We start from the raw sequence: 16,127 nt of genomic DNA, 5'->3' as shown, positions 1-16,127 counted from the left end.
ACAGTGCCTCCTGGAGTGTTAGCAATCCTCCGCTTGGCCCCCACTCACCGGGGCAGGTTTGGAGGCGCTGTCTCCTTTTCAGCTGAGGAAGCTTCGGCACTGGGAACCCTCGAGGCTCTGGTCCTCTCCTTGTGGGAGCCCCGCGTAGACATCCACTTGCTTCCGTGGCCTCTCCTGGACTTCTTGGCATCTGGGGAGCCTGCGGGGCTCCTCCCTCACTCTTCTGGCACCCCGTCACCCCCACAGTCAGGCAGAGGTGCCTGACTTCCGGTTTGACTGCTCACAGCGGCAGCAGTGGCTCCCCTTCTCCTCACAATTGCGGGGTGGGTTCCCACCCGGAAATAAAAGAAAAAGCAGGGTGGGCTCCGGCTATACACCACACGAATGCGGGGTGGGCACCCGCTCCCTAAATAATGGCACCGGCAGTTGGGATGGGCTCCCGCTAGACCAAACATGGCACCAGGATGCGGGGTGGGCTCCGGCCGACCATCAGACCACAAGTGGGGTGGGCTCCCACTCTTCTAATTGAGCATAAAAGCGGAGTGGGCACCCGCTTCCCCCAGCAATTGTGGGATGTGGGCCTTGGCCCTATTTGGGTAAACTTCCCTAAACTTTTTGCTTTCCCCTAAACCTTTTTCCTGACATGTGTTGCCAACTTAGATGCTTTGGACACTTTGCCACTGATAAACAGTGTCAAAGTGCAAGTGCTCCCTGGGAAGAGAGTAATGGAGATTGGCTGTCCAATTGTGGTATGTTTGCTTTACTAGTACAGTTCACTATTTGTGCCAGGGCTAGTAATGAGAATGCTACAGGTGGGCCTGCAGCACTTATTGTGCTACCCACTCAAGTAGCCTTGAGAAGGGAACTCAGGTATGCCATTGCAGGGACTGCTCGCAGTTTCCTAAACTGCCTTGTTGCTCTGGCAAATGCACACACTTACCAGACCCTGCCCTTCCTTTCCATACACATCAGGCACCCCTATGGTAAGTCTAGGGTACCACCTGGACAGGGTGCAGTGCATGTGAAAGGTGGGACATGTACCAAGGTGTGTACCATGTCCTAGCAGTGAAATATTCTCCATTTCGTTTTCACTTGCGAAAGGCCATCTTGCCCATTAGAATAGAATGGAAAGGCTGAGTAATGTGTTTACCAGCCTATCTTCCAAAAGGCTTAAGATGGAAAGGTGAAGTTTAGTATGCCTGAACTCACCCTGCAATAACACATCTTTTTATAAAGATGGTTTTTGCATTATGTGTTTGTAAGCCACTCTTTCAGAAGTGGCTGGATTTGTGTGCTTTAAACATTTCTGTGTGTCTCTGCCTGGTTGTGGATTGACTGGCTAAATTTGAAAGCGATAGGATCTGAGAAATGTCTTGCCCCAGGGGAGGAGATGAGACAGCACAGGCTGACCTGCATCTGGAGTGTGTAGGGGTAGAGGTAGGCCTAGAAGTGAAGAGGCCTGTGCTGGTGCTATAAAACAATTGTTCCATCTTCTTCTGAGTGATTGAGGATCCAGACCCCACTAATCAAAGGACAAAGGTGTCACTGGTAGGGAGGCACCCAGAACTGGTTTGAGCAGGGGTCAGTGCCTCCTGTAACACAAAGACTTCAAAGCCATTGAGGGGTATAACTATGCGAGCTGAAGACCCTGAACTTTGGAGAATGGCTTGATCAAGTGTGAACAAGCCTGGAGCTACTTCGTGGATCAAAAGGAACCTTTGCCAAGGAAGAAGCAACTGAAGAGACTGTTGGATAGGACTGCTCTTGCTGTGTGATCTGGAGCTGGCCTGAAGTTTGGTGTTTCAACTAAGGAATGGCTGTAAGGACTTTGCTATGAGATGTGTCCCCCTCCTTGAAGGACTTTGCTGTGTGAGGTCCTGAAGTAACTACCCCCAAGGGCCCGAGGTGAGCTGGCTCCCTGTTTGGAAACACAGGAACACAAAAGTTTCCAGAGAAGACTCTCAGATACGCCGTGGGTGCTTGTGTTCTGTCTAGCCTGAGACCTTCGCAAGTCGTGCCCTGTGATCTTGGGCACCTGGAGTTCCAAACGAGTCTCAGAGATGTGGTGTGCGTGTGCTCTGTCTAGCCTGAGTCCTTTGAGAGGATTGTCCTGTGAACGTGTGTACTGGGGAGCCAAGTAAGTTTCAGCAACGCAGTGTGCGTGTGCTTGGGGGCGGCCTGAGACTTTTGTGTGGAGTGGCCCGTAATCATGTACATCAGAAGAGCATGTGTGTCTACTTGACGCTGTGTGTGTGTGCTGTTTGCAGCCTGAGACTCTCGCTGGAGGTGCCCTGTGATCGGGGGCACCAGAAGATACAGTGTGTCTCAGTGACACTGGGTACGTGTACCTTCTACTGCCTGAGACCGGCGCAAGAGGTGCTCTGTGATGGGGGGCCCTGGAAGATAAAGTGTGTTTCAGTGACGCTGTGTGCGTATATCTTCTAGCAGCTGAGACCTGCGCAAGTGGTTACCTGTGATCGTGGGCACCAGAAGATCAAGTATGTCTCAGCGGTGTTACGTGTGTGTGCCATGCGCAGCCTGTGACTCTCGTGAGGAGTTGTCTGGTTATCGTGCACCTGAAGTTCACGTGAGTCTCACTGCCTCTAAGTGCGGGTGTAGTGTGCAGCCTGGAATCATCCCATTGCCCGGGAATTCAGAGAAATTGCATCAGAGGCCCAAGCCGCTGGACAAGGAGAGGAGAGTGGGTTTGCACCCCCCAGGTAACGTGTGTCGACTCCTGGGGTGGGGCGCGGTCTCAGAGGGAGATGCTGTCAGCCTGTCTCTGTCCTGCAGAGTGAGCCTCTGCTTTGGCTCAGATTGAGGCCTGTGTGCCAAGGGAGTGGCAGCACCAGGGCCTGAGTGTGAATCTGCAATTACTGTGTTCTATCTCACCCGTGTGAGGGGAGAAACTGTGGCCGGAGACTAACCGCAAGACAGAACGAGTATTTGAGAGACCGCCGGAGGCACCGTGAACGGTGCCAGAGTAACTTATGTATTGCATTACTTCGGCATACCGGAGTATCTGATGATTGTATAACACATTGCTTTATTCCTGCATAACGGACTGCCTGTTTTGTCGTATTGCCCATTGCATTACATAAGTTTGCCTAACGAACTGCCTGATGGATGTGTTACGCCTTGTCTTAGTCCTGCATCACGATCTGCTGGATTGTCGTATTACACATTGCATTAGTGTTGCATACCGAACTGCCGGATATATGTGTTCAGCATTGCATTAGTTGCACATAACTGTATTACACGTTGCATTGCTTTTTCCTATCAGAGTACCTGAGAGTACCTGAAAGGGGACCGTACGCATTGCATTACAGTGATAATACAAATCGCCAGATAGCCGTATTACGATCTGCATTATTCTTACGTTGTGAAGTACCTGATGCTTGCATATCAAACTGCATATTCGGACATTAGGATTACGTAGGATTGTTTAGTTTAGCTCAATAATAATAGGCTAGGTAGAGTATTACCCCGATGCAGATGTTGGTTTAGTATTGTATGGTTGCATCGTATATCTTTTTATAAACATATACTTGTTTTTCTATGACACTCGTGTGGAGTCTATTTGTGGTGTCATCATTAGATTGCTGTGAGCGTAATTGCAAATACTTTAGACATTGACCTTGAAGATAAGCCTGGCTGCTCGTGCCAAGCTACCAAGGGGGTGGAGAGGGGGCTATCTCTAGAGGCGACCTGTCTTTTCCCTATCAATGGGGCTTGCGGGTCCCTGTTTGGCCTACGATATCTACCTCAGCCAACCAGGTATACTGGGAAGTCTAACACTGGGAATACCCACGTCGGGATTCCCTCTAAGTTTGTCGCAGCCCAGCGCTGCAAATAAAACAAAAATGATCCTCTCATCCTGGGGCAAGGAAATACTGATGCAGCGCTCACCAGGTGCTGTGCCCCCAACAGTCCCAGGTCAAGGGCTGGGCCCCGGCAGACCAGCACCTAGGGCCCTCCAGCAGAGAGGTAGTCCGTTGGGGCCCAGCAGCAGGTCACCTGGAAGAGCAAAAGCACAACATTTTCATGGGGTCACAGCCCCAATATTTATACTAACATTTTCTTTGTCTGCCCTGGCACAGGGCTTGGGGGGAACCAGCCTGCACTGGTTTTGGGGGGTTTTGGAGCACTTTGCTGACAAAGCTCCTCTTCCCCTTTATCAGGTGGGGGCTCGTCATCAGACAAACCACAGGGGGCGGAGCCAGCATTCACATAGTCAGGCACAGACCCATTCAGGGTCAGGGGACTACTCCGCCCACTACTCCAAGTGCAGATGCCCTATTCAGCATGGTGCTGACTCACCCCGTCCCTCCTGGAGCCACACACATCTCACCAGCCCCTGGCACTCCAAAGCCAGACATGCAATCCACATCAGGCAGGCAGATACACCGCACACAGAAATGCCAACTTCTAAAAGAGGCATTTCTAAAATAGTTATAATAAATCTGCGCACACCATTGCACAGCATTTATTATTCCTATTCCAACCATACCAAACTTGACCACGCTGCTCCTCTCATATCAGGAATTACCACTGAAACACTTATCAGGGAATAGCCTATGCATTCCTGTGGGAAGGCAGCACCATAGCAGTGAGAAAACAAAATGGTGGTTTGTCACTACCAGGACATGTGCCACACGTAACCCCTTCAGCGCTGATGACAAAGCCAGCTCGTCATGGGCGTTACCTGCGCTACGCGGATGACGAGCTGGCTTTGTCACAAACCGCACATTTTTCAAATTCCAGCGCACAGCGGGAAAACGCGGTAGCGCGGTAGAGGTTAAGGTACATGTTCTACTTTCTACCTACATAGCACCCTGCCCATAGGCTAGCTAGGGCCTACCTTAGGGGTGACTGACATGTAGAGAAAGGGGGTTACAGGCATGGCAGACACTTAAGGTGCCACACCACAGTGGCAGTAACACTGCGCGCACAGGCCCTGCAGTGTCAGAGGCCTGGGACAAGTTTGAAAGGCTACTTCGTTGGGTGGCGCAATCAGCGCCGCAAGCCCACCAGTAGTATTTAATTTACCTGCCCCGGGTATATGAGATACCACTTTACAAGGGACAGATAGGTAAATTAAATATGCCAAACAGGTGTAGACCAATCCTTACCATATTTGACACAGAGAGCACACGCACTTTACACTGGACAGCAGTGCTAAATTGCCCAGAGTCCTAAAACCACCAACACCATGTCAGAAAAAAGTCTAGGAGAAAGGCAAAAAGTTTAGGGATGACCCTGCAAAAAGGGACAAAATCCAATACAAGGTAAAAAGCATTGGTGAAGCCAAAAGCTGGGCCTTTTAGATTTAACACCAATTGGCATTGCCAATGCTTGCTTACCTACCGTTGCGGATATTCCAAATCTCACAAACTACATAACCGGTCATTTTTAAACTACAGTGAAACAATCTGCAGTTCAAAGCCAATCATGTTAGTCTCAAAGCGTCTAGGAAATTATGTCAACTGTGCCCACATTCATTCAGTACAAAAGTGCTGTATTTTCCCATACGAAAATATTCCATGGTGCAGTCGAAAAACGATGTCACTTTTGGAGAAATATTAAATACTATTTTTTGTCATGCAGGTGATAACTCAAGCTAGCGGGACTGCTTCTCATCACACCATCCACACACAGCCTGTGGGAAACCAGTTTGACAGGGTGGACGACTTCTTCATTCCCAGTACAACACTCATTATTAATCATATCAGGTAAGTTGCAACAAGAAATCCCCTCTTTCCCATCTACTCTACCCCTGCAAGTCGTGTTCGTTCACTAGAAGCGATGTCACCTATAAAAAGAGGACACTTTGCCCTTGTGCTAATGAGAATTTTATTGATCACTGCTTGCCTCCTTCCTAGACTTGAAAACACACATTGTGAGTGACGTGAATGGATTGGAGAGTGGATTTAATCGCTTGTTTCTATTAGGGTAAATATTGAGTTGGTTGATTCTGTTTGATCTTGGATTCTTATTTAATTGGGTTTGCACCTTACTGTGAAAGATTCTAGCAACATTTAGGTATGCGACTGAGGGCAGGCAGGTTACTCTTCAGCTAATTGTATGTTTTGTTGGACAAGCAACTTGTCACATTAGGATGTCGTTTCACATTTCATTTGCACTAATGTTCAGAGAATTAAAGAGGGTTTATTCTCTGATGTGTTCTTGGAGTCTGACTGTCGAAGCCCCTGAAGAAAACATCCGCGATGTCTTCTAAACTGTGCAAATGTTTCATTCAGAATGAAAAGTTTGTTTGAAAAGTCTGCCTATCCTATTTAGTGCCAATATTCTGTGCACAGCTCATAATGTAGGAGTGTTTTTTATAAGCAAGTACGCGTTTGGTTTGTACAGAGCTATTTAACATACAGTTGCTTTTTGTATGCTGACCTTGTGACCAATTAACTCCGAAAGTATTTAATGCATGAATTGTATACCCAACTGCATCCTCTTAATTGGTTGAAGGTGCACAAAGTTAAGCGTTGGTTAAAAAGCCAAGTGTGAGCAGCAAGAGGTGTAAAAAATATAAAATATGTCGGGTGCTAATCAGCATTGAAACGTGCACGGCTCCTAACTGGTGAAAAACTTTACCGTTTTGAACACTTTACAAGTGTGCCCTATTAAGCACATGTAGTCCATGTCTGTTTGAAGAGCAAGGTTTTATTTTTTAATAATGTATTTCCATTTTAGCTCAAAATAAGGTATCATGTTATTATATAGGGCCTAATGCACTAGTCCCGTTCATAAACAAGAGGTGCCCAATATGCACAGACCAGTTTGCAAATGAGAATGCAATGTGTGACATGTTTAGTAATAGATGTATCAAAAAGTAGCTATTTGATCAGACTAATGAATATTAATTAGGAAGGCCGCAATTTGGCACCCTCTCTGATTGGCTGAACTGCTTGGCCTGAAAGCCTGCACTGGACAGCAGACTTTTGTCTATGCTGTTACTTTCCTAAACATAAAAGTTTTTGTAAAGGAGCCTGTGTGCAGTAAAGTGTCATCCGTTACTTAAAAAAAGAATCCTTATTTGGGAATATATTGGGGGAGCAGGTAGTGGTCCTATTGCAAGTCAGTTACTACCTTAACTCGGGGGCTGGTAACTAATCACTGTATGTTACTGCATTTACAGTAACCAGTCACTGAGACATTCCTTTCAAATTCGTAAATAGGATTGGGGTATCTCTTTCATTCACCCTATCTGGTATTTCTAAAGAGTTGTAAAAGCTCTTCGACACGCCTTGTAGAAAGACTTTGGTATGTTGTGTAAAGGTCTTCGCACGTTTCATACCCATCTTATTCAGCAAATTAGGTGAACGTTTATATTTATTATTTAGGATATATTTTTTTCAAATTATGTCAGAATCCGCCCATTATTGTGCATTTGATCTAAATGGCAGTTTGAACATTGGATATCTTTGTGTATGATTCTTGAACAAATGAAGAGTGATACCAACTATCTATCAACAAATGCTTCAGTGTGTTTTATTTTTTCAAACAAAATGACTCATCTTCTCTTTTGCGGTCCAGTTATTAGTCATCATTGTAAAAAATACAGTTAGCAAAATGTGTTCAAATTTTGTGAACAGTGACTATAAATTATTAATTATTTGAAAAAATCAGCAATATTAATTTGCCAAAAGCTAATTAATGAAAATACTAATGGAAAGCCTAAAGTTCAAACGATCTTTAAACTGCACTAGTCCCCGATGAAACCAACACACAAACATTACTTCTGGTGGTGCAACAGATGAATTCAGCGATCTTCGTGAAAAAAATCTGGTAAGCTCAGAATTTTGGTTAAAATGACAATGTGTTTATAGCAATTAATTTTTAAAGTAAGGTATGCCTAGGAATCAAGTTCTGGGGCAGGGAAGCAGAAAAACTATATTCACTGATCTTGCTTACAGGTATCCCCACATACAAAGTTTACAGGAACCAAGGGCCATATTATCAAGAAAGGGCGATACATTATCTCCGCTTTTATCGGCAGGAAACTGCCGCTAAAGCGGCGATAATGAGCTTGATAATATGCCCTTGTGAATTCCCATAGAAGCCCAGGTTCATAATGTATTTCCTTCCTTGATAATATGGCCCCAAATTCCACACAACTCCTTCCTCACAAATGAAAGAAGTAAATAAAACCTAGGGTCAGAAACTAATCAACAGTATAGACATAGTCACATGGATAAGTCAATACCTCCCTGTCCTTTCCAATAACTCGCTTCTCAAATGTGGAATTATACCAACCCCCGCTCTCGAAACCAGAATCAGACAGCAGACAATGTAAACATAGTGATTTCACACTCTGCGCCTGTGACTCTCACTGCATTCTTAAGACTCCCTGCTAATTTGAAAGCTTTTTTTCAAGTGTTGTTTTTGTAGAACATGAACCAAAACACCCCTCTTCACAGCCACTGTATAACGGTCTTTTACTCCTCAGAAGTTTTGTTTATCAGTTCGGCCATAATTTTTCCTGTATTTTTCATTGGCTCACCAGTTTGTTACACTTTTCTTACATTTTTTAAGCAATTTGGGCTTTGATGTTGGGTTGCATTTACAAAGAACGCACAATGGCACTTTCTGGATTGGGACATTTGGTGACAATCTATAGTTTTCTATCATTTTTCCAACTATTTAGTCCTTGAATTGTCCAGTGCCTGTTGCCAGTCTACACACTCCTTAATAGGTTAGTTAAAATCTCCCCGTATACTTTTGGCCTCTGAATGGTGTAATGCTTATGGGCTGTCAACAATTCCATTAATCTTCAGAAATCCACCTATCTGAGACATATGCTGCCAGAGAACAGTGGTTCTGCCACCTTAAACAATTTTTCACTCTTTTTATAGGTCCCCCTAGGGTGGGACTTTCAACACTACAAAATTTAAACAGAGACCATAAAACCATCAATTGATCTTTACAATAGCGGTGTATTCCTAGCAACAAAAACACCATAGCAAGACCTCCTTTCTTTTGTGGGTCTTGTTGGGCAACAATGCTAGATCATTAAAGTCGACGTTCTGACCCCTGATTTACTTGTGTATATCAATGACATCACTGTCGGATCTTCTTCAGGACAAAGAAACAGTTGTGTATGCCCTTTAGGAAGTAACTCATTCAAGTGGACTTCTAATTCATGAAGTACCAGGGGCACACCTGTTCCCTGTTTGCCCCACAGCTTCGGGGTCATTCAGTTGCTAGCATCGACTCGGAGTGTGTATGCCGTAGAATTAACCCCGAAGCTGTCGGGGAAAATTAGACATTGGTATCAACCAGGTCTTGGACCTTAAAGATTCATTTTCCATTATAGGCACGCTTTGCCTCTTTTTCTCTATCCGAGCATAATTTGCCAGAGATAAACAGAGAGCAGGTGTGCCCCTGGTACGTCATGAATATTGAAATCCTTATTGAATCCTTGTGACACTGGGCACTACAGGAGGAAGATTTTTTCATCCCCAGTCGAATCTGAAATCCTAGTTAGCCAGAATGGGCTCCTTGACCGAATTAGCTGTCCACTCGAATGAATACAAACAAACATTATACAAAAAAAATACATCACGTTCATATAAAATATATACTAAAATACAAAACATTAATAAAAAAATAAATATTTTAACAACTATATTTTTGCAAATTATATTTTACACTTCAATATTTTTAATATTGATATTACTTACCTAAATCGATATTCTTGACCACGAGAATTTGTCTGTCGATATATCTCCAATTGAGCACCAAGTACAATTAGGGTTGTTTTATTTATTTGTTTGATTACAGTGCTGATACAACTGTAACTTGTCCATTTCTTGTTTTGGATAAATATGATGCCATGAGCACATTTACAACTAGGAAAGAGTCTCCTCTATTTCTTCTTGATAATGCTCCCAATATAAAGCGACTTGCGCCCTGTCAGTAGGTGGGCCCCCCTGCACCTTAATACAGGTAGCGGGGATGCGGTTTATCTGATCCACGGGTTACCCACTGACAGGACGTACGCCGCTTTACATTGGGAGCGACACCTTTTGGATTACAGAGCCGTTCGGGGGACATTGATTTTACATGAAGTGCATGACCTGATCATTCCAGTATAGCATACCGGCTCATATAATCTCTCTGGACACCTACCAAAAAGGAGTGTATACTAGAACTTGGGGTACTCGACCCATGAACTTTGTAATTTTTGTCTGAAAATAGTGTCGGATAAGAGTTTGTCTATGAACTTGACAACCATCTGTGATTTCATGAACACTGAACAACCCCACAGCTAAATCCGCAGTTCTTGTATTTGATTTTGTATTGGAGAAAAAGGAGGACCCCTTTACCAGGAGGACTCTATCGTTTGATTTTCAAATAACGACAGGTGTTTTTTGACTTCACTTGTGCTGATTCTCAGGACTAGTTGTGAGGATTTCTTGTTATATTGACTCTTAGATAACATCTCATTACTAAAATTGAGTGACTAGGATGATCTAACCTTGGTGACGTGGTCTAGTGAGGATATTCGCACTTCTGTCGCAGGTCATAAATGCCTAGGAGCATTTTGTGTAAGCCCTGACAAAGTTCCCGTGGCACTAGGGGAACGAAACGCGTTGGCTGTGCCGTTTTTACAAAAGAACCAACATGAATAAAGAGAAGAACTTTTGAAAAAATACTTTTCGCTTAACTGACTTTTATTGGAGTGCACCTTCCTTTTCTGTGGACTACTTGTGGGACATATTCACCAAATGGGACAAATACTTCTGCATGGGAGGGGCAAAACCTCCTTCACAAAGATAGTTACCTCTGCCAAAATGATGGAAACCTACAAATGGGATAGTTTAAGCAAATACTGCACATTTGGCCCAAATCACACAAACCTGACACACTAAACCTTCAAACCAAATAAATACATCCCACACCCTAGGCTCTACCCTTTCCCCCGGTACTATGGGACCCTTCTTCAACCAGGAACCATATTCGGCCTCGAGGATGCAGAAAACACTGAACAGTAAGATACATTTTACTGAGGAGAAGATAGCCTTTCTAGTGAAATTAGTTATAAAACACCACTAACAACTATAAGATCTGCCTTCATTCACCCTCAGAGAATCACATAAGGCAGCCTTGTGGCAGGAGGTCACAGACGCTGGGAAGAACTAGTTGTTATAAAGCTAACCTTGAAAAGCTGTTGGATTTATTGTAACAATTATTTTGATACTTTGAATTTTGTTGCAAGCTCACACCTGTCAAAAGTTAGACGTTCTTAAAGTTTAATAACACTCTCCCATGTTAGCCTATTGAGCTAGTTGCACTGGTATGGGGAAAACAACTTTGTCTGTTTTTCCCACACCAGCGCATACAAAACATCTTTTATAATGTCCCTGCATTTTATAACAAGGTACCCTACCCTTGGAGCACCTAGGGCTTACCTTATGGGTGACTTATATGTAGTAAAAGAAAGTTTTAGACTTTGGAAGTACTTGTAATTCCAAAGTCAAATTTTGACACTGTTTGATTTTTAAACCAACCGGTAACGCAGACCTGGCTTCAAAATCGTTACGTATAACTTAGCCATGCATTGGAAAGACAGACAACATTCTATACCACAATTAAGATTCACAGTGTTGGAAAGTATTGATGAAAGGTTATATGCTGATACCAACCGCCAATTGTCTCAACGAGAAACTTATTGGATCCGCAATTTGAATACGCTTGAACCATGTGGTCTTAACGACAAATTAGAAATGATGTGTTTTTTATGATCATACATGCACGAATGAGCTGTTAATTACTTTGTTCTGTAATGTGACTTTGTCGATACATGAACCAATCGGAATGTTTAATCAACATGAGCATCGAGCTACCATGAGCCTATAGCAGTAGCACCTACTTCATTAGTGTCTCTAAGCAACACACCGTCAACCAAGGACCAGGGCGGAATTTAGACATCGAGAGTCTTTAGTAACAGGTTTAAGTACATTTTTATTTACCACACGAGATTTAGGTACTTTGAATAATCAACGTTATTGGGCTTATGTGTGTATCCATTCAAGTTGTACATGGCGTTTTCTAAGGTATTTAAAGCTCAAACCATAACACAGATAGTGTGAGGACTGTGTTTTATCGGATATAGAAGTTTCATGTTTACAACACCGAGTGTCTTAGAAGCTCCGCAACGTAGCGCATATTTTGGTTCCCTTTTCTAAGATGGCGGCCACAAAACGGCTTGTGCAGTCCGTTTTTAGTTTTGAGTATAAGGGAGGTGACCGCCGATATAGCGGTAGGAAGTTGGATCATGGCGTTTCAGACGTGTGGATGTCGGTTTAAGTGCAACGGAGTTTGGTAAGTGGGAATAGTCGTATGGTGGTAGAGAGTGATAGATGACACAAGGTAGCAGATTGTCATTTTGTGTTTACGATTGTTTACAGAGTTAGAAGACGAGTGAACATGAGGGTACATAGTGTTTGAGCGGTAATACATCAGAGGGCTTTTCCGGCGACCAGGAAGGTAGGCAGACGCCTGAAGGCTAGGTACTTTCATCTTTAAGTCTAACTTGATACTGATATAACCTCATTTTTTCTCTCAGCGACTTTCGAACAGTGCATCATTAAGTGGCACGTACACGTTCCTACAGTCCAGGTATGACATCTTAGAGTATCAGTACGAACACTGGCATGGTGTTGCATGACAGGCTTGGAAAAGACACCGGGTGTACTGGCATGTAGGTTGCACACAATTCTTGGTGCATGGCAGGAGCATAGTTATGGTAACATCGATTTCATTTTGATCACATTTTCATTCTGATTCATTTTTTGACAAAACCACATAATGATAGCATGAACACGGGGTTGGTCGTGGACATCCCGCAAGAGAGGTTGAAGATTGTACAACTGAAGTTTTGTTGGTTTCAATTACAGTATTCCCCTGACAAAGGTATTTCAATACCGAAATGCATTGGGATTGACTGGATATGATGCTGTGAAGAATATATGTACATGACGTAATGTGCAGAAAAATCAAGAAAGAAGCGTGTTATTAAAAAAAGGCAACGTCTTTAAGAAACAGAACTTTTTTTGATTTATCTTGTGGATGGAACAAACTTTATCATGAACATTTAATTTGAAAGTTTGAGTTTAACTTTGTATTTAAGAAATGTGCAAATAGAGAATTATGTTTCTGAAAACGCACCCACTAGGGGCATGTGAAAAGTGCGCCATTCTAAAACAGTAGCTGTTTGTCTGTATTGAAAATCGTTCTAGACATCACAGTAGTGCACACATAAGTGCATTAAGTCCATTGGGGTCATTAAACCTACATGCCCTACCATATACTAGGGACTTACAGGTAGGTTGTCTGAACCAATTATAATATCACCAATTACCATATAATGTTTAAACAGAGCACTAGCCCTGGGCTCAGTTAGCAGAGACCACGGCAAATTTAGAGTCAGTATCCACCAGTATCAGTCAAAAAATGGGAGTGATCAAGGCAAATACGATGACTTACCTACACTACTGAATGTACATTCCAAAATGATCTACATTTTATTTTTTATGTTAGTTGAATTCTTAAAAAGATGACAAAATGTCGAAAGAGTAAATAAACGTAATTCCCACTAGTTTTTCTAATTATTAATGTAAACATTTGACATAATATATTTTCAGGTTCATTGGTACAATGTGGGATTTAAACAATATAATCTTATGTCATTACATTCCATACGGTATATGAATGAAAGACTGAATGGGAATCCCTTATAATCATATACCATCCAGAAACATGCGTAAGAGACCAGGCACTCGGAGCAATGTTTAAAGGTTCATTGCTCTGTTAGAGAACCTTTATGCATGTCTAAATATGGCTGGCGGTCATGGTCTTAGCAATAGAGATTTCATGTATAGGGATATGTTTTACGGTAGCTAAAACAAGGTATGTGAATAAATGCTTGCCTGAATTATATGAAAGAGTGGAGATTCATAGGGCTTGATCACAAAATAATAAAAACCATAAATGCTTAATTTACCCTGAGGTACCCTCAGGAATGATCACGAAGTGCGGTATGAAAATAAGGCTCTAAATTTGACTACTCAGTAGAAATTCCTTGCAGGAGCTCCTATTTTCATGTTAAAGAACTCTATATAAATCATCACCATCATAACTATTTTCTCTGCTATCGTAGTGTAAATAACTGAAGGTGATAGCTTCGGGGCTGTTCTATATCCAAGCAAGTAATTGTTCTATTCTGATCCCTGAGTGGCCGTCCATGATGGTTGTTTTCAGTGCTGACCGACTACAGAGTTGAGAGCACTCACAGGGAAGGTTAGCAGACCGCTCTCTCACTTCCGAAAATAAAACGCCCTTGTCTAAGTTTGTAAACAACCTTTTAAATGTATTAAATCTCGACCATGTTGTTTTATTACTGAGGACGAAACTAAGCTATCCGAGAGAAAATGCCGGTTTGTAATTTTCAGATACTGACAGCAATTAGCAGCAAAGCTAATATGTATATCTGTGCAACATTGGGATCTATGTAGTTAGACAAGAACAATTTACTTTTTTGCATCACCCATTGTGCATATGTTCTGTTATTAATTTTAATAAATTTGACTATTATGCGTCCACCCACGCTTCTCTTCTGAGAGCAGGGAAGTACCATACCCTGCTCTGGAAACCATGATCATACCAGGCGGATTTCAAAACATCACCTCCCCATTCAGGAAAATGATGCGGGTTAGTCTATTGTGGAAACAAGCCTCAGCTGGCATCATTTCCAATGGAGTGTGGATTCAATGACAAGCAATGAGAGACTGGAAAGAGAGAGAAAGTAATGGGATATAAGTGTCAAAAAGCGATAACCGTAAACCTTGGATCAAATGGGAGCAATGCACTCTTTTGTCTGTCACCAATTCTAATCACACATGATATGATATGCGAGACACTTAGTAGGAGAAAAAGGAATGGGATAAACTCTCTGCCTCGTCCTGCTGCTGGGCACAGCTGGGCACAGACAGTTGCAGATTTGAATGGATATCTAATGACAACAAAAGAAATGCTTACTAGTCTGATTTTTCCTCCTGCTTTTAACATTAACAGTGAAAGCATACACCTTTAGAATATCTCTGTGTAACCCACTCTCTGTCGCTTAATATTAAGCAGGGCTTTTCTAGAAACCTAAAATGCAAGAGGATGTAATTGATAAATGTCCTGCCTCCACTCACTCTCGAGCAATATTACTACCTTTCACTTCATGTATGTGCAGCCATCTGGGATTAGGTGGTTCTTGCCTGTAAAACCTCAATGCAATTGCAAATACTTATTAATGTTTGTAAATCCATATTCTGACCCCACATATGTCACTTACTAAACATCACTGATGCCACGATGCACATACGATATGTATAAATGATTCCTTGATGATAGAATGCCTCCTGTTAATTCCCAACAGAATTTAGATTCAGAAGACTCACATTTTTCTTAAACGTCTTTGTCTTCAGAGGTCCAGTTATGAAAAGTTTAAAAGTTCGATTCCCCAAGCAAGCATAGTTCAATGTTCACTTTCCAAAAACTCTAGAAGGTAAGTTTCACAAATACAAATAATGAATCCATGAAGAAAAGGTCCTGGTTGCAGCACCATGACAATGTCATTGCCTAGCAAGGACACTGTGAAACAGGAGAAAAGTTGTACCTAATACATTCAAGATGGTTGCCAGCATCAATAAACTATCCTTTGAGGGACACATCAATCCCATCACCTCAGCCTCCTTCTCACAATAAAACTTCTCAGGAAAATGTTCCCCTTTATCTCAAGGACTTAAAGAAAACAGTGATATCATCCCTTATTCTTTCTAGAATCGATTATTGCAATGCCCTAATTGTCAATATCCAGAAAAAATGGCTTAATAAATTGCAGAACGCAACTGCCCAACTACTTCTGGCCATTCCCAAATATGAATCTGTCTCCTCCTCCCTTACTCACCTCCACTGGCTTCCCATAAAGAAGCTCATCGATTTTACGGCCCTCTGTATTGCCTTTAGGGCATTTCACCGTAGTGGACTTGGATTCAGTCAAAGTTTTTGCTGGTACATCTGAGATTACTCCACTCTGCGGTGCCTTGCAACCTGTTTGT

At 42.7% G+C, this 16,127-nt stretch overlaps 1 protein-coding gene across 1 annotated transcript in view; it reads left to right on the top strand.

Moving 5' to 3' along the window:
- Positions 1-16,127, top strand: part of FSTL5 (follistatin like 5) — a 2,936,723-nt gene that overhangs the window by 2,681,035 nt on the left and 239,561 nt on the right. Inside the window, exon 14 of the mRNA XM_078677005.1 lies at positions 5,608-5,732. Coding sequence (XP_078533131.1) covers positions 5,608-5,732 — 125 coding nt within the window. The remainder of the gene's footprint in view (positions 1-5,607; positions 5,733-16,127) is intronic.

The sequence above is a fragment of the Lissotriton helveticus genome, chromosome 2_1 (assembly GCF_964261635.1).
Source record: "Lissotriton helveticus chromosome 2_1, aLisHel1.1, whole genome shotgun sequence".
Lineage (NCBI taxonomy): Eukaryota > Metazoa > Chordata > Amphibia > Caudata > Salamandridae > Lissotriton > Lissotriton helveticus.
The sequence above is the reverse complement of the archived record's forward strand: the minus strand, read 5'-3'. Positions and strand labels throughout refer to the sequence as shown.